The sequence below is a fragment of the Papio anubis genome, chromosome 10, assembly GCF_008728515.1.
Source record: "Papio anubis isolate 15944 chromosome 10, Panubis1.0, whole genome shotgun sequence".
Taxonomy (NCBI): Eukaryota; Metazoa; Chordata; class Mammalia; order Primates; family Cercopithecidae; genus Papio; species Papio anubis.
In genome coordinates, this window is record NC_044985.1 from 91039230 (window position 1) to 91065462 (window position 26233).

Sequence of the window (26233 nt, forward strand, 5' to 3'; positions counted from 1 at the left end):
CAGAGAACAATGCAAAAGAGGAGATGCCAATTAATTATAGAATGATCACATCTAATGAACTCTGAAACCCTCCTGCTGTTGGTGACTTTGATGAAAAATCAGGATGCTGGGAAAAGAGTGAATAGGGACACCCTGGCTACCTTGTTTAACTGTGAATGCTTTCAAATGCATCCTCAGACCCCAGTGTTGATCAAAACTGTGGAGCTACACTCGCAAAACAATGCAAAGTGTCAGGAAAGCGACAAGTGTCTGTGTCACAAACAGCTACGAGTCACTGCCAGGGCCCCCTTCAGCCATCCTCAGAACTGCGTGATTCTATGCTGTGGTTGGCACTGTAGGGACAAACCCATGTCCTGTGCTTGGGACATCTTGAGATCTTAAGGTAACAAGTGAGTCATTCTTTGTCCCTACCTGGGCCCTCCCGCCTGTCTATCACCTCCTCATCAGCAGGGATGCCACTCCTCAGAACAAAGAGGAGCCCTCCCACATGAGGAGGCTACAGGAGGGGAAAGGAGAAGAAACCACGTGCGGCCAACTTGTACCACTACCTGTGTGAGTCCTCTGGTGGGCCTTTAAGTGGGAGCTTTTTGTATAAACTTTCCGGCACCCGTTAAACTGACAGCGGTGAACCCTCTTCTTGTTTTCGGGACATGCTTCAGCCCCTAGCCCTCCTTGGTCACTGTCGCTCTGTCCACTCTTAACGGCTCCGGCAGCCGTCACGGCTGCTGCAGCTGTTGCGACCCCTCCCACCTTTACGGAGCTGAGAGCAGCCTTCTTGGCCACCAGTTTCAACGTCACCGTGCCATCCACGGCAGAGAGAGTTTGTGAGGTTTTGACCAGATGGCGGCTGAGCTCAGGGGACGATGGGGGCGTTAATGAGGTCACTGCGTTGAGCTGGGCCTGGTTGACGGCTGTGTAGCTGTCTAGAGAAGAGCTGGCCGGCTGGAGGCTGAGGCAGGTCTCAGATAGCAACTTGTCCCGAGAGAGCAAGATGTCCACTGCTGAGCTCTTCTCACAGATGGCCGCTTCCACGGGGAGGAGCAGGGGGTCTAAGCGACGGAAGCTTTCCTCAATGCACGGGGGAGGGGAGGCGTGGAGGAAACAGTCCAAGTCCTCACCAAAGGTCTCCGAGATCCTCCTGGGCTCCGTCTGCAGGTAGCGTTCCAATTCAAGGCATGTCTGCGAGAGGAAGAACGAGGGAGAGAAACAACCATCAGAGGCACAGAACACCATGAGGCCACACGTTGACAGGCAGAGGGGAAGGTGCAGAGAGATTGGTTTCATGGCTTATATCAGAAACACTTTAGTAGAAGGTCTGACCTTGTTATTTATTCTCTGAATACCTCTGAAGGGTTCATAAGGGTCACATCACATGATTTAAATTACTCTAGCTGAAGCAGAACAAGAGCCTCAGAAGGACTATTTCATACCTTCGAGATTCCAGAGAACATCAAATGATGATCTCTTGCCCCTCAATCCAATTCAGAAGGTAAGACGCTCCAATTCCCCCTCTAGAAATTCTCATGCAAGCAAGAAGCAAATAGAAACAGATAAGGTTTTCATACTAAGACTTCCCAGAGTCCAACTTCATTATTCAAAATAGACTTGAGCACGTCGCACAAGTAAGTCAGTTTTCCCACTTGCTCTGAAGAACAAGCCATGTTCACTCAAACTAAGAGGTGACCTCAGTAACAATCAATCAACGGCAAGCCCTGCCTTGGGGATGGATTCCGTAACCAGCAGGAAAGAATATTGTTCTAAAGAATGTCTACCATAAAACTTTTGAGGCACAAGACAAAACCCTTGTTGTTTATAGCAAGTCATTTAAAATACAATGCTATATACTTTGTGGCAAGGGGCATAAATCCTATTTCAATGGTTTAGTGTCTCTGACTACATAATAAAAATACATTCAAACATAGCTATTCAGACCACTTAAAGATAGGACCCAATATATTTCAACATAAAATTTTCACCTGGTAAAGAAACAGGGGAGAAGAACCAAAAAGTTTAGTTTCAACAAATCTTCATCCATGGCACTCGTAAGTTTTTGTAAGATGGGGGAGTGCTTTTATGGCAAAAGTAGATATTTAAGAAGTTTGTATTCTAATGCCCTCCTCACTCAAAAATCCTAAAATTCCAGAATCTTGTATAAAACTACGTTGCTAACCTGCACTATCAGCTCAATTTGCTCTATCTTCTGGATTCAACAAAGAACCACCGATGGCAAATTTAAAATGTGACTAGCTCCAAATTTACTGCCCCCGTAAAGCTCCTATGTTTTCAACCAATGTTCTGATTCTAAGCGTTTATTATATTAAGAATATATTCTAATGATATACCTAGTAGTGTTGTATCTGTCAAGGATTTTATTTTGGTGACATTTCAAAAGACTGGTTTTTAATCACACTTCTGGTAAAACTCTGCATTACTGAATAAGAAAATCAGATTTTTAACTGTGAATCAGCTTTGGGTCTCACTGTTGATTTTCAATGGTAAGAACTAATGAATGGTTTCAATCTTCATTCAGCACTCATGTCACAAGTGTTCATTCAACTACTGTGCTCACAGCAAGGTACAAGGCTTTGTATGTGGTAGAGGGAGAAGATACAGCAGTAGATCCGTGTGATGCAGGTATAGAATGAACAACCACAAGCTAAAAATTACATAAATTCACATAAAAATATGATACCAAAAATAGTATAAAATGTGTTAAGTTCTTAGGGGCCGAGTGGACACCTAATTCTACACTCTATAGTAATGTAGTACTAATCAAGGAAAGCTTAGTGGACAAGGAAGTTTTGATTCTGTTTTGCTTATTGATTAAATAATAGCTCTGACTCAGTAGCTTCCCACTACTCTATGTTCGAAACCAATATGATGACCTTCTCCGGTCTACAAATATGAATTATCCTCACTTGCTTCTTTTCTGAACTCCACTTCTCAAAAGTTTCCCCTTCTGTATTCCATCTCACTGCTAGAAATTATCACTTACATTTCTCCAATATTGAAGCCCTCAGTCTTGGCTCCATTCAATTCATTTCTGAATTATAAGATTCTACTCCTGAAATCTCCCTTAAATTTCTTCTTCCCTTTCTGAATTATCACCTACCAAGCACAGTGCCTGGCACCTAACAGGTACATAATGTCTGTCAAAGACAAAGCCCACTTTATACTATTACTTTGATCATTCTACCTCTTCTACTCTTCAAAAGCCATCTTTGAAACCCTACCCTGTACCATGCTGAGGGGGAAATCTTAGAAATGACACTAATACATATCTCTGGGAATACAACTGCAAAGGTTCTTGAGCTTTGCCTAAACAGCAGTACCAGATCTTTGAGACACAGATATGTTTTAGGTAAAAATCAGGATGCCTGGGTAACATACCAAGACCCTGTCTCCACAAAAACTAAAAGAAAAGTAGCCGGGCACAGTGGCTTGTGCCTATTGTCCCAGCTACTCAGATGGTTGAAGTGGGAGAATCACTTAAGCCCAGGAGTTCAAGGTTGCAGTGAGCTACGGTCATACCACTGCACTCCAGCCCTTTGGGCAAGACAGCAAGACCCTGTTTCTACAAAAAAAAAAAACCCCAAAAACAACAAAAAGAAAAAACCGTTGACTCATGGGGTGTCAGATGTCCTTGAAGTAGTTCCCTGCCTCCTCTACAATGACTTTTACATACTCAATCATCACTGCCTGTGCATAGAGTTTTTGTATCCATTTCTTTACATACTATCCAGCTCAAAGATGGAAAAGTCACTAAGAAATTGTGACTATTAGAAGGTTCAGATCTCTTCATATTCAGAGTTCTGTGGGGCTGAGATATTCTAAATAAATTTACACACCCTTCTGGGAGGATTAAGTAACTTATCCAGTATGCCCTGGTGTGAATTGCAGGAGCACGAGTCGTATTTATGATGTAAAGATGGAGAGACACCTGATCACTAAAATGTGGAAAAATCTGGACCACTTCAGAGTGGCTATAACTTGCAATCCTAATACAGGGCATTCTTATTCCTTCTGAAAATTGAAGAAGTGTAAGTACCCATCGGGATGTAGTGGACAGCCCTGTCAAATCATTATGAAATGACTGCTGTCTTAGGAAATACACTTCTTATATCTGCTGGAGATGAAGTTTAGGTAGAGGGGAAGATTTTGTCAATTGGAAACCAGGGTGAGGTGGTTAAAAACTTTTCTCATCACGAGTAATGGAGATTAAAATGTTAAGGTCAAGGAGGATTCTATTACTAGATTATTTCCAAGTCAATGAGAACATTTATTTCCAACATTGTTTGTAAATGATTATGAGAACTCTCATAAGAAATGTCCATGATAGGCCGGGCACAGTGGCTCACACCTGTAATCCTAACGCTTTACGAGGTCGAGGCAAATGGATCAATTGAGGTCAGGAGTTTGAAACCAGCCTGGCCAATGTAATGAAACCCCACCTCTACTAAATATACAAAAAATTAGCCAGGTGGGGTGGCGTGCACCTGTAATCCCAGCTACTCAGGAGACTGAGGCAGAAGAATCACTTGAACCCATGAGATGGAGGTTGCAGTGAGCCAAGATTGCACCACTGTACTCCAGCCTGGGCAACAGAGCAAAATTCTATGACAAAAAAAAAAAAAAAGCCCATGATGTTTAATGGGAATTGAGGTATTAGTATTTCCTCATGGATTTTAATATATACACACATACATATATAGAGAAATAAATGTGTATATGTATGTGAGAGTATACATATATGTATTTCCTAACTCCATCCACTGAAAGAGGCTACAGGCAAAGATCAACCCCAGTAGCAATGAGCACACTTAGCCCAGGGATCTTGGTTTCTAAATATCATTACCTAATAAAGGGAACCAGGACTCCCTAGATAAATAGTCGTTTGAAGGGCTGGAACAATGAAAATAAAAGTTGAGCCTAGAATATCATTATGGTACCAAAATATGAGGACGTGCTCATAAAGTGATGAAGTCATGTCAGAAAGACTCAGAAGCCAACTTAAAGGAGTTCTCAATGGCCAAATGAAAAATATTAGGTTATAATTCATAAAATAAATATCCCTGAATCCATACTGATATAAATAACTGAAAATAAATAAATAAATAAATAACTGAATAAATTAAAAGATAGAAGGAAAGGGTCAGTTCCTCATTACAGTAAAATTAAGATTCAAAAACACAGAAGGAATGATGGAAATAGAAAATCACCATTAGGCAAACAGTAAGGTAATAATGATTACAAGTAAGAATTACCAATGGTTGCTAAAACCAGTAGACAGATGTATGATGAGAAACAAGGTATCCGCCTTGTCTCAAAGTATCCACCCAACAAAATATTTATTAATTACAAAGACAAAAATAATAACTTTACAGTGGAGAAACCTGGAAGAAACCACCCTAGTCATATGATCAAAGTTAGCAGCACAAGGAACAAGTAATACTGATCACGTGTACCCCTGATATGATATGCTGACAAGGGTACAATATTATTCTATGATATTCCTGTCAAAATGGATAACCTCAATCTAATCACAAGAAAACAGACAAATTTAAATTGAGGACTATTCTACAAAGGAAATAGCCAGTTATTCTTTAAGTGTTGGGTCACAAAGGACAAAGAAAGACTGAGAAGCTGTCACAGACTGGAGGAGAATGAGGAGATATGGCAACTAAATGCAATGGATCCTGGTCTGGATCCTGAACCAGTAAAAAGGACTGGTGAAAAAAAAATATAATTCAACGGAAGTGTATAGATTAGTTAATAGTATTATATCAATGATAGCTTCCTGGTTCTTATAATTGAACTATGGCTGCATAACATTAGGGGAAGCTGGACAAACCATATTTGGTAACTCTACGTACTATTTCTGCAACATTTCTGTAAGTCTAAACTAACTTCAAAAAACACAGAGAGAGAGACGAAGACCATCAGCAGGCTAAAAGTGTCCCTAAACTGTAAATTTGGATATAGAGTTCAAATGTTTTTCCACCAGAACCAGAGATTTACTCTGTTTGAATGATACTCTTGCCAGCAAACTCCAAATCTACGTCAGCAGATGTCAGTTTAATGACATAAATTATGCCTGTCTGGCACTCACCTTGGAGGTACAAGGCTTCCCTCAGCCTGACCTAACCATACAACTTGAGGCTTGAGCTACTGGATCAACCCCCAACCCCTAAAAAATTCATTACAGTCAGCAGTGGGAAGAAAATGTTCCTGAGTGCAAAGTGATTTTCCTCTATATTGATGAGTCACAGATGAGCTTTGTGAAGACTCTCTTGATATCTCAACTTTGAAATGCATGGCTTCGCCTAGCTTCCTAATAAACATCACCTGAAATTCGTGTTGAAATGATCATCTTTAAACCTTTTTAAATACTCTCTTCTTGCTTTTCATAGCCTTCTTACTTGTTGCAACATACTTATTAAAAGTAATAATCCAAGACCTAGTTAAAAAATAATAGACTTTAAACCTATTACTGCCTACTACATCTATGATAATTTTCTTACGAGGACCTGACTTTTCCTCTCCATTTGTTTATTCAATCATTTGTTTGTATCAGTATGAATTCATTTTTATTTTATTCTATGGATTGTAATCCACTATCATCATTATTCATTTTTGTTGCTCAGAGGCAAAAGTTTCCAGAGACAGAAGTTGAAAGAAAAAAGGATAACTCAAGTTTTGTGGCACATATTAAGTTTATCAAAATCTCTCTGCTGCTGGCAAGAGGTAGTTACTTTCACAGCCTTGAGAAAAATAGAAGACACTTGGTCATATATGGGCATGATGCCAAGGTTACCAAACGGCTTCTGTTCAACCTGTCTTTATCTCATCATCAATTATGTGAAAGTTGCTGGTCAGGATTGCAAACATCTCCTGTCACTTTGACTATTTCCCCTAAAACCCCTACTTAAAGGGTTTCCTTCACCTGTTCTTCTTGTCCTTACTTTCCCATGCCCATATGCTTGAAACAATCTTCCTTTCACCTTCCCTCCCACTCATCGTTCTTTCATTCCAAGTTCAACACAAAGTCTATCCCCTTCAGGGAGCCCAATCTAGGAAAAAATGGAGTCAAGAAAATACGCTGACTATCAAGTGTTGAAAGACACCCCTCTTCAATCCTAGACAATTAAACAGTATTTCCAAAATAAATCTTAGAGTCCACAGATTGGTGGGATGTCTGGTTTAATAAGATCATGATTTTAAGAGCAATGACATTTCTTATACCATATGTTACTAAACAGTAAAGTTAAGTGGTTAGAGCTAAACCTCTATGTCTGTTTTCTCACATGGCAGATATGTCTAAGTGTTTGAAGTGATGGAGAGTTGTAAGAGTTAGAACTTTCTGAAAAAAGGAGCTAGCATCGTCTCACAACTCCCATCCATTGCAACCACTATAACTACAAACATGTTTAGTTGGGGCAGACTGTAGTCCAGGCTCTTCACTGCCATCACTTTTCAAACAAATTATCTGGAACGTAAAAGGTTCTAGTTTTTATTTGTGTCTTTTAATTTGAACATAAGACAAAACCATTAGTATAATATTTTTGCTACTACCCAATAACTATGCCACTTTGGGTAATTATTGAGAGTCTCTGGATCCATGTATACTCAAGTTAGTAAGTAAAACAAATTTAAAGAAACAAAGAAATTGCAATTTTCTAATGACTTTTTCTGGTACAGAGTCAATGAAATAAAAGGCCACCAACTACACTCAATGTTTCTAATCAATTTTCAGTCATTTGTGGTCCTTTAGCCAGCTGCCCTTAATCTCAATCATTCCACCTATCTCGCCTAAAAGGGCCAAGAGTTAAAAATACAAAGAGATTAAACAAATTGGGGAGATAATGCAGATACAAAAGCATGGGAAACTGCAGCTTTCCACCATGTGGAAACTTGCAAAGTCATGCTCCCTCTGAGATCAGATCTGGACCTGAATGATGATGATGGTGGTGGTGAGGAGGATGATGCTTCTGGTGAAGAAGGGATGGACTTTGGTTCCTAGAAAGAATGTTCACCCAAGTAATCGCACAAGCAGGTAAACTACACTTGGCTGCCCACGGGAGCCCCTTTCTGACATTTATTGTGTGGTTTTTGTCATGTGGTATTAACCATGGTGTCACAGTCCCCAAAGAGTTTGAAGTAAAGAAAGAAACAAACCCCTTGCCTTTCTCCTGGGAGGGTCCCAAAGTTCAATTAGCGTTTTTGTGCTTTGAAATCTTCAAACATCCCAGAATGGAAATTCAGAGTGACACAAAACAAGCTACTGTTAGGAGGGAAATGTGGGCTTCTTTCTTCAAGCCACCTTTTAAAATACTCATTCTTTTCTAACTTATTAGATGTGTTTACATATCACTTTTCAGCAAAAAAGACAGATTCTCTGACTCCAGAAACCAACCTGAAAATCTGGATTGCAAAGACTGATATTGATGGCAACTTTGTGACTCTCTTTCTCTTCAAAGAATGATATGATGTAATGATTCTGACACATTCCTAGGCTTTCAAAATTAAGTCAGAATTGAAAGACAGGAAAGGATGTGGGAAGCATGGCCAGGGAGATCTGGGCCATTTTTGTCAGAAGTTGGAGGAGGAGAAAGATGTACTATGCTTAATAAACTCAGGAAGTCCATCAGAGATTCTCAGATTCCAAGCACCTGAACCTTGTTGCCTACCTTTCTGGGTTTCAACATTGTAAACAGGCTTGAGGAAGAAGGCGGTAACACTGAATCTACCTCATGGCAGAAAGGATAAATAAACCAGTGCAAGAATCCACCTTGTGAGACCTAGAAAGTGATTCCTAACAAGATATTAAGCACATGTTCACTTTTTCTTGACTTTCATGACCAGGAAATATTAGGAGAGAATGAATTTTGTCTAGAAAATGTGGATAATCAAGTAGACAGTATGAGTGAAAATCTTACTGCATTTTTTTAGCTATTAGCTTAAAAGAAAACCCACATCAATAGCACACCCCAGAGGTACAATAGTATTACACATTACTGTCAGGATTGCTGAACTCCATGAAATAACCAGGGGACTACGACAAATGCTAAGACTGCATTGCTTTTGACTTTCTCACATAGACTGGTTGCTGGAGCTGAAACCAAGTTATATATTTCCCTCTGGTAATCTGTAAATTTTGAGAGACAATGCTATGAAAACTAACTTAATTCTAAACAAACACGAAAGTTGAAAAACTTCTATTAAAACCTCTTCCGTATTTCTCTTCTCCTATTTTCAACAAACAAAGAAAATGTTTGTATATGTTTCCTTGGGGAGGTGGGTGGTGAAGGGGAGAAAGGAGACAAGATTAAAGGCCTGGGGAGAGGGTGATGTCTTTGAAATTACTTTCCCCAGGCACATGATGCAAAGCAGCCTCAAATACCCCTTTCATCTTCCAAGGATTCCTTAGTTGCAGTGCATAAAAGAAATTCCCAAAACAACTCAAATCTAAATTAACTGTCAAAGTGAGCTTTCAAGTCACATAACCTGGGCAGAGCTGGTAGCTGTGGCCCAGGCCTCACACCCTTTGAAGGAAGGCACTGGGTTCCCCTACACTGCCAACAACTTGGAAATGCACTTTCCTCATTCATAATGTCTGTGATCCTCAAAATTCAATGCAACCACTAGGGACATGATGGCCCATGCAGAGAGGCTTCTCTAACTTGGTTTAGAGTTGTTTTTCCAGATGTCACTCTGCAGGACACACTGACTGGGAGTCTACTGGCCGGGCCTCTACCCACAGTTGCAGGCAGCCCTTTAGAAGAGCTGCTCACTATTACTTGGCCACTGGACTATACCTAAATTCCAGCTTCTGAGTAGTAAAGAGACAACACTGCTCATGCAGAGCTGGGGCCTAGAAGATGCTTCTGTATGCTATCCCCTCATCTCCTGTGCCCTCATCTCCCAACCAGGCCCCTATTCAGGTTGGCACACACTGGTGGAAATCCCATTTGTCACATATAGATTGAAAGCAAGTTGCATTAGATGGCCCTGCTTGGGTCATTACACTTCCACAGACAAAATGAAATTCACACCTCAAAGAGTCAATAAAAAATAATCCTACTCATACTACTGGTAAGTGCAAAGGGCTAGATCTGGACTGAAAGTGAGATTTAAGAATGAGAAAATGCAGGAGAGACACTCCAATGGGAAAAACCCATCACAGCCCATGACAATGGCAACTAGTCGGTCCCTGCTCTGAAAGGAGAGGACTCTAACCAGTTCATCAAGAGCCCACGGACTTGGAAGGAGGCCTCTTTTCAAAAGAGTGATGGCTTCCCAAGAACAACAATGGCCCTGTCGCTTTTTCAGCTTCCCATTAATTTTCCATAAAGAGCAGTTTTCTTGACGAGCGCTTGTGTCAGGCAGGGCCTGATGCTTCAGAAACCTGTAATTATTCTTGGCTCCCCACCCCCTACAGCCTCTGCACCTGTGTCAGTTCAAGGCACCAGCTGGCCATGTCTTGCCTCCTGCCTCTTAAGAGGGGGAGGGGGGGAGCCATCATTGAAAACCCAAACTCACATTACTCGCCTCTTCTTCCAAAATGCAACAACAAAACAAAAATTTTAAACTCACCAATCTCATTCCTTCCCCCAATGTATCTTGCCAAAGGAAACAAATAAACATTAATTGGCTAGAGAGCCCTCATTCAAACCAAAATTACTGAAAAACACAGTAACAGGGAAAGGTCTGACAAGGGATTATTAATCCTGCTTTACAGCCCGCTCTTATGCACCCCCACCCGCTCCCGTTAACTTTGCACACACACTCACACACCCTCCTCAAACTCCCTGGGCCCCTTTACACTCAGTGGCCAAGATGGGAACATGCCGAACCAGTTACATCATCTCCCCTTCCTCTCCCAAATCACTTGCACAAGCTGACTCAGGCTACTGGGATTTTTTTTTTTTTTTAAAGCAAACTCATTTCATTGGCTCCCTCCTGGAACACAGTTATCTCCTTCTCAGTTGGGTTAATTAATATACCCTTCCCCTACCCCCATAAAAACACACAGACACATACGATTACTTCTTGTACTCCAAAGCACAGCTGCACACGTGTACAATGTCCTTTCTCTCCCTGGCAGCTTGAATTTCCCAAGAAAAACAGGTTCAAAGCCCACTGGGGCCTCAGTGGCAGATGCAATTTAGTGACTGGTAATCATAGAGGATGCTTTCAAAACGGAGAACTTTAAGGAACTTCCACTGTGGAATGTTAAAGGCCAGGTGGGGGCACTGGGAGGAAAGTATGTTCTACTCAGAATGCATAAAATGGCAGCCAAAAACATAATGAAGTCAAGCCCTAAGCTGTTTTTCCTGACATGGATGGTTGTTGTACTTTTACTTGAGATACCTGGACTTGATTTCCCACAATGTTTAAGGTGGCTGTGTGGGTGTGCCAAGTGCTGCTCACCCCAGTGAAAGAAACAGACTGGCCATTTGCACACTGAGAGGCAGAAGAACAGGGGCCCAAGCATTGGCCCTGGAGCCAGACTGCCTGGGTCCAGTATCACGTTACACTACGTACTAGCTCAATCCCCCTGGGAGAAGTTAATTAACCCCTCTGTGCCTCAGTTTCCTCACCTGTAAAGTGGGGTAATAGTAGTACCTACAACACAGGAGCATTGTAGGAGTTCAATCCATTGATATATGCCAAGTACTTGGAAGGGCCTGGCATGCACACTCTGTATGTTGTAGCTATTCAATAACTAGTGTTCTTTTTCATTACACTTCCAAATATATACACTTCCAAAGATATAAAGAAACCTATTGAGGGCATGGAGATGGAAAATAAAAAATACCAAATAAGTATCCAGGTGAAGTAAACCTGTTGGATATAAAAGTTTAAGTAAGCAGGGCACTCTGAGTTGGGAAGATCAACCCTGACTAGCTGGGTGACTTTTAACTTCAATGGGCTGTTTTCTCATCTACCAGCTGAACTTCTAGGGGCCTGCTAATCTGGAATTCTATGATGAAGCGAAACAGTAATAGGAGAGTGAAGACTGAACAGTGAGAAAGGCTCATTCAGAACAAGTTCAGAGGAACTGATACATAGCTCTCCTGTCACTGCGTGGTTAAAAAAAAAAAAAAAAAAGAGTTTGGAGAACCTGGAAGAAAGTGAAGAACCTGGAAGAAACCTCCTCTGACAGGGACCTCATGGCCTTTAATAAAAGCCCTAAAACACTCAATAATCCATGTTTACAGGATGCTATGAAGGTTTAATTTCCTGCTTCACCATGGATACAAGCCTCACAGCATCTAAAATGTAAACTTCACGAGAATGTGACTCCTCAAAGATACCAGACCTGTGCCTGACTTGCAGCCTGCTTCAAGCATTTGTCAAATGAATGAATGAATGAATGAGTAATTGAATCAACTCCCAAACAAACAATCGAAGTGAAAGTCAACAGTGATCACAATCCTAGGTAGGAAGAGATTCAACAGTATCACAAAAGCCAGAAATTCTGCCTTCTTCACCAAAGGAACATCAGAAGCAGTGTGTATGAGTTTATTACCAACATTTCTGGTAAAACACGTCAGTATTTTCAGATTTAACTATAGGTGTTATTTACTTGTCTCTAACGTTTTTCATTTGAAAAAAAAAAAAAAAAGTAAATGCTTACTGTCTGGGACAGATCTGGATTTCTAAATGGAGAGGCCAATCTAGGTTCACAGGGTAGCCCTGAAAGTATGCACCTGTGTGGGAAGTAAAAGCTGTCTCCTTGCCCTGGAGAATGCCCTCTCCCTCTGCCACTTCCTCTTTTCTCCTCTGGCCTCCAGAAACCACCAGGAAGAGAGGCAATTAAGATGAGTGAACAAAACGCTATTTTCAACTGTCATGTTTTATTGGTGAAAAGAACTCTGGCCTGGGAACCAGGTTCAGTGCCTCCCTTTCGCACACCACCCCTCCCCTTTCCAGCAAACTACTGAATCTGAGTAGAGAATTCACTTCCTTCCCTGAAAAATGGATGAACCACACTCTCAAAGACTCCTTCTGGCTCAAACTTCTTGCTGATAATCCTTCAGTGGCCTGTTGTCACTCTCAGTTCCTTACCACGGGAAACCAGATCCTACATGATCTGACCTTACTCTCCTCTAATCCTCCCCTTCTCCCCTTCAGACATGACACTTCTCGCACAAATGCCCCCAGTTCATCCCTCTCTCAGAGCCCTAGTAACTCCGTCCACATCCGAGAACGCAGACTGCCCAGGTCACTGCACACCTGTTTCCTTTTAATCGATTATGTCTTAGCTTCACTGTCACCTACTCAGAGAATTCTTCTTTGACCTGCCTAGAGAAACTAGCCCAAACAGCCCATTCATTCTTCATCATACTACCTCATTTTATTTGCTTTTTAGTACTTACCAAGTCCTAGAAAGGTCTAAATTATTTGCTTGCATGTTTATCATTTATCTTTCCCTACTAGCATGGACGTTTCAGGAGAACAGGGATTTAGTCTACGTACCAGTGAATCCCCAGCACCCAGCACAGGGCCTGGAAAAGACATCCAAAACATACTAGTTGAATCAATCAATGAACCAATGAAGCCACTAATCAATCCTGGAATTCCAGGGAACACGTGAGCTGGTGTCTCCAGCCAGAAAAGCTATCCTAAAATGCTCACCTTATTAGGTCAAAAGGCTCCCTCATCATTTCTCCTCAGTTTGAGTTTTTGCACTAAGAAGGCACTTGCTGATACGAACTCATCAGACAGAAGCCAAACGGAGCCTGTTTTCAGGGTGGAGAGGTCAGCTATGGGTGCTCGTGGCTGCCCATTTCAAATAGACACAAAGAGGGCTTTTCTCCTCAGCAGTCCATATTGCATCATGCATTCACTAACATGAACAAAACCCACCCCTCCCCTCTCCTCACCTGCAAGATGACTCCTTATTAACTGGTATCCTGGGGGAACAGATCAAAGAGAGAGGCTCAACCCACTTCATTCCCATTTCTATCACCTAACAGGATCTCCCTGAGAAAGGCAACTCCAGCCACTGGTCTCCGAAGCACTTGAGGGTCACAGAAATTCGTTGCCTGACATTAGCAGCCCCACTTCTATCAGTCTTTACATGAAAGGCCCTTAAATGAAGAGGTCCATTCAAACCCAGCAGTTGGCAAGGACTTATGTTTTCTGTAAGCCCCACATGCCACTTACACAGGTAAGGTCCTTCAAAATTCCTATGTGGGCCCATCCTGGTGTCTTTGCCATAAGTTCCTAAACACAGAAGCTTTTCCTTCCCTTCCACGCCCTTTAAGAATTTTACATGGAAAGGTATCTTTACTGAGAAGTGCTATTTATTTCAGGATCATTATTTCGCAGATACAGAACCCTCAAACACTGAACCTGGAAGTGAGCCAAAATCCAGTTACGAGGGTATGGAGTTTGAACTAGGCAGGAGTGGAGGATGGAAATATGGCATATAAGCAGTACAGGGCTCCTGTGAGTGTGAGTGTATGTGTGCATGCACATGAGCGCATAGTGTGCCACTGTCAGTGAAGTGTAGATTCTATTTAATGTATTTTGGATGCCTTTCTCTCTAAATCTTTTGCTGTCCCCGGAGTCACAAAGCTGTTCTTTTTCTTATTCATTATGTCAGGCAACAGGAATCCTTCCCATGCTGGCTGGGGAAAGATGAGGGAGAGAGGAAGAGTTGATGTTCTATGGTGTAAAGAAAAGTAAAATTGTGCTTAGTCCAATTCTGAACCCCATTACAATGTTGCAGATTTCAAATTAACAATTCAACCCAACATGACAGGGAAAAATCCAGTGCTGAGACCCTGAAGTTTGGATTCCAGTAGCTCTGGCACCTCACTTAACCTTAGGTGGCTTGACTGATACCGAATGACATGCACTTTCAGGCACACCAGACTCTCATTGAAGAAGAGACACTAATTTGAATCATCACTGCCATCCCCTCTCCCCTTTGTTCCTGTCTGAACCAATTTCCATATAGTTTCAAAGAAATCATCAGCCCATGCAAAGGGGAAATCCCAGTGGATCAAGAACTACATTAGCAGCATAAGGGGAAAAATCTAATTTCCAATCCAGTTGCTTTGTTGTTTCAACCTCCAAGGAAGGTTGCTACATATGCACAACACAAATTAAGTTTTAAAACACCATCATGATTTAAAATTAATAAAAACTCTCCTGGGAAAAAGGTGGTCCTTGGTACAAATCTTCTCATACAATGAAGGTCAACTCCACCAGAGCTTGTGGGTGGTCTGGGTCTTTGAGGTCTCAATCATCTCAGCCAAAAAAATATTTAAGAATAGCATATATTCACTGAAACCATTGCATCTGCTACTTACAGTTAATGATGAGTTTATTCTTAGTCTAAGGCAGTATCCACATTAAGAATTCTTAAACTACCTTGTTGACAGATCCCATGGAAATGTATTTTAATGGTCCAAATTAAGAATTCTTTTTTGGCATGACAAGATATGCCAATACGATTTCCTAGTGCCCTAGTTACTAGAATAAAACTCATGGCAAGACACCAGTATGACTACATCATTAATTAACCTGAACCACATACCGGAACACTGCTGCTAATAAAACTCCTCTATAAAGAAAACATGTTTTCTCTGCTGAGAATCCTGGAATGTAGGCCCCAGCAGAGCCGCTGCCTTAATTAAGGAGATATTTTGATGTTTGTGTCTGTGTCTGTGATTGCCATGAAATTTGGTCATTTATTTGGCTTGATCTTCAATAACTTGAGTTCTTCCTTGTGTGTGCTTTTTTGGAAAAGAAAATGAAAATGGCATCTACACTATCAGGACTTGCTAACAACTATGTGAATGAAAGGATCATTTTTGCTAAGGTAGGGGATGCTTTAGCCTCACTGTTTTAAAAGCACACCCTGAGCTTTCAGCCCACAATGTACTGAATCAGAGACCTGTAGAAACCTTCCATTTTCTCTAGAAAACAGGCTGACAGAAATAGGAACAAAGTTATAACAACTCCAACACCCAGGTGAAACTGGGATTCTTCCAGTCCATTCCATATGAAATGACATATATTTCTTTTTTCTTTTACAGAGAATTCTTTTGTGAAAAGCATCTGAAAATGCTTGTCAATACTTACCTTGTAATCTTGTAACCTTGGAGTCCCCCCTGTGAGACTATAATAGGCAGCAAAGATTAAAATCCCCATTCTATTTATGGGGAACCTAACTTAGTAAAGAAAACTGAGTTTTTCACTGTTCTGTAACCATACTACCAAAAAGACCAGAAACAGAATGAAGAGTTTCTTGGCCACTAACAATTAGGGTTTTTTTCTGGTCCAACCCTGAACTTTCCACCAAGCATCTCAAAACATTTTAAAAATCCAACAAACCATTATCTCTTAGTACCTTGGAAAAATAAGGATTCCTGATGAATATTTTGGATCTTCTCAAGTTAGAAACCACCAGATCCCAAACTTCATTTCATAAGCTTTTCAACTACATTTCTCTAAGTGAGACTGGGGCAAGTGGTCTCAGTTTTGACAACACCCTTAATTATGTAACTTCCGAGTTTTCTCTGCTCATTACATGTCTTGGTTGAACTGTTAAAAGCAAATGGGATTTCAGACATTTCAACCTGTCAACATCAAGTGTAGTCATTGAGAGGAAAAGAGATAGAATTAAAATCATTTTTTAAGATTTTTTTTTTCTTTTTTTGAGACAGAGTCTCGCTCTGTTGCCAGGCTGGAGTGCAGTGGAGCGATCTTGGCTCACTGCAACCTCTGCCTCCCAGGTTCAAGTGATTCTCCTGCCTCAGCCTTCCGAATGGCTGGGACTACAGGTGCATGCCACCACACCCAGCTAATTTTTGTATTTTTAGTAGACGTGGGGTTTCACCTTGTTGGCCAGGATGGTCTTGATATCTTGACCTCGTGATCTGCCCACCTCGGCCTCCCAAAGTGCTGGAATTACAAGTGTAAGCCACCGCATCCGGCCCATTTTTTTAAGATTTGAATTGAGAAAACTTATAAACACAATTTACTGAAGACCTTATTTTGGTTATTGGATTAATACCAAATATACAGAAACTCAAATTTATATAATTTTTAAAGGGGGGATTTGAACCTGCTATCCAACATTTTAAAAAGCATTTTCTAATTTTAATAAACATGAATATACAAATTGGACTAAGTAAGTCAACATTTTTCTCCCAGTCCTTAGAGAATAATGCATTTTCCAACACCAGTATTATCAATCACCCATCCCTTTTGTTCAAAACAGAAAATGCAGTGAGGAAAAAAAAAGCATGTAAGAAATAGAAGCAACAAGAGGAGGAAAAATAGGAGCAATGGAAAACAGATGAACAGTAAGCATCTCATTCTTGTATTAAAATCCTAGATGCCAGTAGCTGCTCCCATCAGTAACACGTCTCTAACCAAGAGGATCATCAAACTCTGGGAAGCAGATCACATCAAGGGCACAATTTACACTTGGCCCTGCTCCCTACATGGAGCCTAAACATTAAAGTGGTTGTGTCTATAATCAACTGTTAGTAACAGACTAAAAAGAAGGGTGGGTCAATGGGTAAGGAAGACAACTGTGATTCAGAAATGTATGGTGGTAGAAGACCATCTTTGTTAAAAGCAGACAACTAAGTATCTCATTGTAAGGGGTACCTGATCAGTCTTGGACACCAAATCCTTCAACACTGAGACTTTTTATACGTATGTAAAATAAAAGACAATGTGGAGTCATGGAGAGAACACAGACAAAAGTCAGGATGACTTCTACCAGCTCCTTCTACGTAATTAGCTCTATGCATTTCCTCAAGTCATCTCATCTTTAGTCTCCAGTTTCTTTATCAAGAAACCAAACATATTAGTAAAACGAATCAGATATATAGATATATAAAATGGACTCTCTCTCTCTCTCTCTACATATATGTGTATATATATATCCTTCCCAATGGTATGGAAATTCTCTGTGAATATAATAAACTTCTCATGACCAAATCTTGTTTTTTGACGGAACCAGGGTATGACGAAAATGGAATTCCCTACTCTGATCCCTCTGCTTATAGCAGTGCCATCCTCCGGGTATCTCAATTTCAGACTCTGGACTGCAGTTTCTGCTCAGTCTCCTAGACAAGGTCCCATGATACAAGACCACGTACTTGTCCTTAGGGTGCTGCAGTAGATAGATGCTATTTCTGAGGATGCTTTCCTCTAAAAGGTAACACATCTTCCGATAAATATAGGTTAGGAATCAAATTCAAACACATTCAGGGGCCAGGAGCATAACATACATTAGTGAAACAGTCAAGGAATATGACAATAGGGAGGGGCGGGGACTGTGGTAAACTGGATGGCACATGCCATCTAAAAGGGGAAGTTGCTACATAGCACCAGTTCATCGGTATCATGTGGAAAACAGCCAGAGTTGGCAAGTGTTTTTAAAGGAAGCCCAAATCTTTTGGGGTTTATGTGAAATCTCCCCAATTGTTTAAATGTTGGCAACTAATATTAAAAAGTTAGAGTGCGTAAGACAAGCAAAGGGTCCACAGCTGCCAGTTTGAACCTTCTATTCCAAATGAAAGAAGAGGTAAAAGAAAAAAAACCAGAGGCATATTTGGGCAGTTCTTTCTTACCTGTGGATCCAAATTATGGTATAACTGTCTCTTAGGGTAGTTACCAGCTGGAGAACCTTAAGCCTCACGTCCCACAGAGTTTCCCTAAGAAATCCCTTATTTGAGGACAGACCCAGCTGAAGGAAATAATGATGAACTGCACTTTCATTCGGCCCCGCTCAGCTCCTCCTGCCCTGCAGTACTCGGCTGGAATTCCTGCTCTCAATAAGAATCTTGTCACAAGAATGAGAGATCTGTAGAGAAGGCACCAAGAAATGTCAAGCAGGAAGAGGCAAGAGCTCTGACAAATCCAATGAGCCTTGAGGTCTGGCACCAAGCTTTAAACTTCTTTTGAGCATAATCAATAGCTGCTCAATAAATACTTCTTCAATGAATTCTTTAAAAATCTTGATTAGGAGCTACTATTATTTTTCATTGCATGCTCTTCTCTGAGGTGACTGGCAGATTGGTAGATTTTGCCCAGTAAGATAATGCCGAGGGAGAAAAAGCGCTGCTAAGATAAACAGGTGACACCTGTTTGAACTCTGATGGCCTTTCAGGGGCAGGGTCTGTTATCTTGTACTTCTTTCAAATTAATTCAACAATTATTTACTGAGCTTCCACTTTATATAGGACACTGTGCTGGAGACTTCAAGGGATTCCAGAGCTCAATACCTGCCTACAAGGCGCTCATGGTATCATAGGAAGAGAGGGATAGAAATACATGCAATTCAAGATAACACAGCACAGGCGACTAAGAACTAGGCTGAATAAAATGGTATGGCAACACAAAGAAGGAACCCAGTCACTCTCCCTGCAGAGGTCAGTGAAGGCCTTGTGAAGAAGTCACATTTGGAACAGACCTTGGCAAATGAGTGAACTTTTGCCAAGCAGAGAAAGGCAGCAATGACATTCTAAAAAGTGCACACAGTGTGAGCAAGGGTGTAGAGAGGTGAAAGCCCCACTGTGTGTCTGGAAAAGGATGAGCAGTCTAGGGTTCCGATGCATGGGGTACGCGTTACTGAGCAGCAAGAAACGCACCCCCTCGGGCCTAAAAAATGTCTTCTATTTTTGGCTGACAATTACATTGGTGGTTTGCTCTGGGTTAAGCTTTGCCAATGCACTTCTAAAAGGCAGTAGCTGTTTCTCTAGATCTTCCGTGATAACTCAGGGAAAGATTAAAGAGCTCAAAAGATACTAGTGAAACCCAGTAGCCGTATTTATGTTGCCCAGTGATATTCCTGTACCTAAATGTCAAAGAAATCATTCAAGGCATTTTATTTTTCAGATTGATACTCCCAATTTAAAAAACAACATAACAAAAACATAAATCAAAATGAGGACAAAACCCAAAAAGATGGAAATAAATACTACCAAAAAAAAATGTTAGCTAAAATACAATGCCACTGGATCAAGCACAGATTCAACTCATCTCTGAGTTGCCTAGTAGCTGAAGCAAGATCAACAATGAGTTAAGAAATTCATCATCAAATACAAGACACGTCAGTTCCTCAGAGATCAGTTGATCTTCACACTAAGGTTTAAAGTAAAAGGAGAAGGAGGAGGACCAGAAAACAAGGAAGAGGAACAAAAGGAAGAAATGACATGAAAAAAAAAAATCCCTCCACTTACCAAAAAAAAAAAAAAAAGTTAAAATGTTTTTATGTAAAACCCTCAAATATTTTGTCAGTTGAGGGAACTGAAGGTTCAGGGCCTGGGTATGTTTTTCTGCTTTGTAGCCTCTCTCTGTTGATGTTTTTCTGGCTTTCTAAGCAAAGAGGAAACCTCACCCATTCCTGTAGACATGCATTTATGGCCACATTCTCCTGGCCAGTAACCCTCAGTGGCTCGTGGAGGCTCTCTCAAGGGTGGCATATCAGGCAAATGGATTTGGCTGTGGAGCTACTGCTTCTGTGGCTACTACACAGATTCAACGCAGGCGCCTTCAGCGAGGGCTCCAGGGCAAGGCTCACTCATTAAGGACAAAATGTGCAGGCACGTTTGACCTTTGGAAATCCAGCCCTGGTCTGAAGCTTCCAGATTCAAAACAAAAGCTTTGGAGCCAGAAAGAGAGTTAGAGAAGGCACACTTCCAGCTTGGGGCCCATCCCCCACATATTCCCCCTGTGACTGCGAGGCTCACAAAACCAATAGAGCAGCATTATTAACTCTGCAATATCATAAGAGCGGGCTTTGCTCTCTGCCTTGGTGGAGAGAGAGAGGCCAGGGGAGGGGCAGGCTGGCTCCAGGGGAAAGGATGCTTCATTAGAGTCTTAACTCAAGGGAGGCAACTGCTGTGTAAGCGCAACAGATGAACACAATGTAGAGAGGCTCCCATAAAATCCCTGGCCCTGCTCTAGGAGTTGTCACAGTGGCGGGAGGGGGGTAAGCATAGCTAGACTGAGCAAAGGCTGGATGGCAGAGAGCTGTCGTTTGGTATAGACTTCCAAAATGCCAGCGAGTGAAAAGTCATGTCAAGGGGCTAACCTAAGGCAGAAGTTTCCATGTGTCATGCAAATGGGGAGCTCCTTCATCTGCAGTCGCAAATTTTAAAGCATCCACTGTCAATCATTGTTCACTCTGTTTTCTTGGGTTACTGACAAGTACCCAAATGAACACTTCCAAATTTTTTCACCAGAACGAAATAATAGCTCTGCTTCATGGAAATGACACCACCAACCCTATCCTTGTGTTCCTTCTGATTTGCCTAGGACTGCCACCCAGCTGGGTCACTGTTTCCCTCTCATAGGTCCTATGACCCAAGCCAGCTGCCTCTATCACCAAGTCAGTATCACCAACTCCAATGACACCCAATGAACACAGGTCGGCTCAGTCTTCCCCTTTCTTTGAAGATTTGCGCTGGTCTTTCGGTCATCCTGCCACCATCCCCAAGCAGCTTCCGCATCTGTCATTGCAGGGCAGCAAATCTGCTGACATTAAAGGTAAATCAACTAAGTTTTCAAACACATCTTAATCCCCAAATCCTTCCTCCAGTCATGCAGATCAAGTAAATGTTTTATCTTTATGAAGTCGTGGTTGGCTTCAGCTTCTCCAATTCTGGCGTTTGAGTCTAGATAGAAGGTTAAGTACCCTCTGCTGCACATCAGACTTGTATCAGTTCAATCTATTAGCTGTTAAAGAAGCATCACGCTTCCCAGAAAGGTTTTTTCCCCTTTAGCCACATCCCAAGCCAGAATCAGACAAATGCAGCCTGAAGTATTTACTGATACTATTTACATCTCTCAACAGGTACAATGACAACTCACCAGTCAGTTCCGGGGCAGAACTTAAGAAATGGAACTCTCATCATATCTATATTGTAAAAACAAATTGCCACCACTGATGACCATAACTACCTGCTGCTTACACGTATACAGACTTTGTTATGAAATACTGTGCAGTAACATAGCATTAAGACCTTACTGGCAGGCTCAGTCAAAATCTCTTATTTGACATGATCTAATATGTAACATGGAAAGACCCAATAACTTTTCCTATTCTTCACTCATTTTTTTCCAATGGAAGAAATATTACAAATATACTAAGAAAGAAGTTGAGGGTTTCTTGTAATGAAACTTTAAACAATAATACATCTATTCAACACTAGCAATATACCTACTATATAAAGTATGACAATATTTTTGCTTAGCAAGATGAAAATTACAGGTAGACACAAGGATGGGAAGTTGTAAAACCCAAAAAGAGACTAATCATAAATGAAATACAGGTGTCTGAAAGTTGTAAAAGTGTTCTCAAATGTCTGTTCCATTTTAGATTCCTTTTGAGTGGTAACTGTAAACTTCCAGGAAAAAGTTTGAGAAGAACATTTTTGGGAAGATGAGTAGAAATATTCCTTGATTATGTCAGATGTGACTGTGAATGTCACTAACGAATATTCTTTCCTGGCACCCTAATCTTTCCCTTATTTCCCAATCACAATGTAAACTTCTGTGCCTATTTATCTTCCAGGTCCATCTCTAGACTTTAAGCTCCACAAGAGCAGGGGCAATGTCAGGTTCACCACTGCATCCTCAGCACCTAGTACAGTGCATGGCACATGGAAGGACCCCAGGAAAAGAAGAAAGAGATAAGAATGAGGAAAGGAAGGAGAAGGGCAGAGAAATTAAGTGAATGAATTAAAGAAAGAGAACCAAAACAATCACCAAAGAGAAATAAATTACAGCGATGAAATTAAGTATTCTCTACTTACTTCTCAAGAGTTGCAATGGTTTATTATGAACGAGTGTGACCATTCTAATGTCTTCATTCCTTGCTGATGGGTGATGGACCCTGTTCCAGCAAGGGCCAGTCAACTGCAGGACTACAAGTAAGTAACATTCTGATATAAAGTGACCAACAGGCAAGTGGACAGGTGAATACATAAAGGACAAAGTCCTCTATGCAGCCAGGGTGTCTCTGAGATTCTCCTGTTCTCATCTCTTTATATATATCACCCTTCCTTCCACTGAGGTTACCATCTATATTCCTCACATTCTCTCCATTTTCTCTTGCAGGCGACTTTGGGGAAATTCAAGACACACTAGAATTAAGCATATCTTGGATCACTCCCCTCCCCTGACCACTCCCAGTCACTTTCTGGCCTGTGCTCTTCAAGTACCAAGGCCTGGAGCAACATGGCCTTGCCCCCTTCCCCTGAGTCAGACCAATGTAAAGTTGTCACTGCTGCTTCCCGTCTTGCTTTCTGCACCCAACCGCTTTCCCTTGCTTTACTGGACCCTCCCCTTTACCTCCTCTGGAATATTCCCTCTTCTCTCAGTCTCCATTCTCCTTAGGGGACCCTTTCTGTTGTCCCGTGTTACCCTTGGGGGTCTCCACTCCCACAAGTAAATCTTTTCCAGGATATCCTGGAAGTAAGGCTTCTGGACTTCCTTTCTTCCTTTTACTTATTCCTGCTCAAGAGAGAAAGTGGTAACATTGGAAGAAAAAACAAAAAGAAGAAAACAACCCAGAAAAACAGAAGAGAAAACAGTGCATGGCTCATTCATCTGTCATCCGGCCTCTTTCCTGGAGGGCTTTACTCTGCCCTCTTCCCTGGGGGAATCAGCTTGGGGCCAGAACATGAATGCCCCACTGATGCCCAGATAGGACAGGTAGGGCATGGAGATTCCTGGCAACCTGCTATTCTACGCAACATATACTTTCCTGTGGTATGAGTCAGCCCATGGGCTAGAAGGGGTTGAGCACAGGGTAAGTATGGGGAAGCTAGATTGAGACCGTACCTGCCAATTGGGTACAAATCCAGTTTCATTAATAATAAAGCTGATATTTGACCTCTGTCTGGTTCCTATACCTATCTTCTCAAATAGGTTAAGAGAGGGGTGAAGTGTGGCAAATTTGTTGCTCCCATTAAAAGAACAGCAATTGTACTGTAATTACAGACAGTGGTTAGTGGTCCAAATTATTGGTCCTCTTAAGATGCCTGCTATTTTTTCAGTTAACAAATAAAATTTCAAAAAAACAGACACACAGGATAACATAAGTGGTCCACCATTCCATCACCCAAATTGCTCTTAAAAAAAGTAAAAGCAATGATCATATATGAAGGTCAAAAACATTGAAACAGAACAGAAAAGGTATAAAAAGTAAAAATCTGCCTTTCTTTGCCCCCAGCACTCTCCCCTCCTTCTCCCTCAACTTGTCAAGTGCTTATATATCCTTTTATTTGAAGTGTTATGCATATCAGCATACATAATAGACACTTTTATTCCTTCTTTTTTTCCTCATTTACAGAAGATAATTGGCTTTTCACTTTAACAGCTGAAAGGCCCCAGGTGCAGAGTGGCTGGGGCGGAGGAGTCTGGAGGCTTCTATCCCCCACTCCACCCTCTGCCATGGCTCCCCTGGCCCCATAAAGGTTTCACCCCTCTTTTCTAGGTGTTCTTACTACCATACCCATCCAATTCCCTCCGAGAAAGTGCCTCAAAATAAAATACGCCTTAGTATAGCTACATGAGATGGCGCCATTGGGAGAAGCTGGCGAAGCTCCTGTATAACACGATATGCTGGATACTAACACCAGCCCCGGGGCCTTGGTTGCTTCGATGGGTTCTGCTGACCAAAGTCGTAACATCAGCCAGTTCTTGAAATATTTTAGGATGTGTTTGATTTTCTTTAAAAGATAAAACCATGTTTTCCAATAAAGCTAACTATAGTGAATTTGGAATGTTACCACTTGATCTGAAGCATTTTTTTTAATAGTTGAGTAAGCTTCTATCCGCTTTTTAAAAATCAAAAGTAAACCTTAAAAGTATATAAATATTTAATTTCACAGAGAAAGGTATGGCTCTCCAGATGGGGAGTCTGCCCAATTCATGATCTCAAGCATTTTATGGCAACACTTCCCTGCAAATCATCTTGGTGGCAAAAATCCAGCTGCATACTCAAGTGTTTTGTCACATTCCTGACCCCAGAATTTAATTTCTCACGTGAAAGTTGGAGCCAAAGGTATGTCCCAACAAATCCCTACAGAGGTTGGTCGAGAGGCTGACATTCCTGTCCCTCTTCACCTTCACTTACTCATGGAAGTCTGGGGCCAGGGAAAATGGAAGCTGTGAGCTTCAGGGACCCACTCGACTGGACCTAGGGTCTACCTAGTGAGGCACAGCAAGAGAGACTCCTCCCAAGCCACCGTGCAGTACTGCTTCCCATGGTCATTCTACAAGCAAGCTTTTGCTTTGAATGGATGTATAAAGACAAAGCTACTTAACCCAAAAGATAGTAATGAGATAAAATCCTGGTAGCCTAGTGATCAGATCCAGCCCACAATGGTTTTTTGACATATAAAAATTCAGATTTCTAGCTTCTCTTGAAAAAAACAAAAGATCTGGCAACAGGTTCTGCAACTCTTTTGAGCAATATTTGGCTGGAGCTGAATGGCAGCTGCCCCTTCAGATAGGGTCTATACTTTCTATGTCACCATAGTTCCTACCACTCTCTAGTGCCTTATACTGTGCCTGCCTCACTCACTGATATTACCAGCCTGATTCCCAGGGGCCATCTTTATGACTCCTGCTCTCTGAATTTTCCTTTGCCAATGTCTGCTTTGGGGGCAGGGATCTCCTATCACCCCTCCACCCTCACTTGATTCCCCATTCTCTAAATTCTTGGTGCCCTTAATACATGATATATCCAGCGTGTGTCCTCTATTGTCCTTCCTTTTGTTCAAAACAACAAAAACAAAGGAATGTCGCCTTACACCCAACTCTGTGTTCTACCTAAAGGATGCAGTTTCCATCAGCTATTAGGGACTGATAAATCTGTCTTTTCCCCAGTCCCACCCAGTCATATTGATTTCATAGTCAATAAGAAGAAACTGGTGTGTGTTCTTTTTGGAGAAGAGTCTTCAATAATTTTCTGAGGAGAAAAAATTAAAAATCTGTTAAAAGCAACACCCCCACTCAGAGCTGTCACTCTCTTTTTAGGAGGCTCTGATTTTGTCTTCTAGACTAGCCGTACATTTTTCTAGCACTTATCACTGCTGACGTTCAGCAGGGGTGCCAGACTAACAAAGAGAAAGGGGCCTCCTGGGCCCATACCCCAGGCTTGCCCATATCTGCTCTACCGGCAGCACTGTTAGTAGTCCAAGAAATCTCTGATGATCCATCCCGGCTGACTCCTGTGCTCACA

General features: G+C 41.5%; 1 protein-coding gene across 5 annotated transcripts in view; it reads right to left on the minus strand.

Annotated features, from left to right (window-relative positions):
* The window catches only part of KLF7 (Kruppel like factor 7), a 91895-nt gene that overhangs the window by 48372 nt on the left and 17290 nt on the right, over positions 1–26233 (minus strand). For 2 of the 5 annotated variants that reach the window (XM_031651482.1, XM_031651481.1), the window contains one exon: positions 546–1179. In XM_031651482.1, coding sequence (XP_031507342.1) covers positions 546–1179 — 634 coding nt within the window. The remainder of the gene's footprint in view (positions 1–545; positions 1180–26233) is intronic. The other 3 variants (XM_003907865.5, XM_031651483.1, XM_009182889.4) reach the window with 2 other exon arrangements.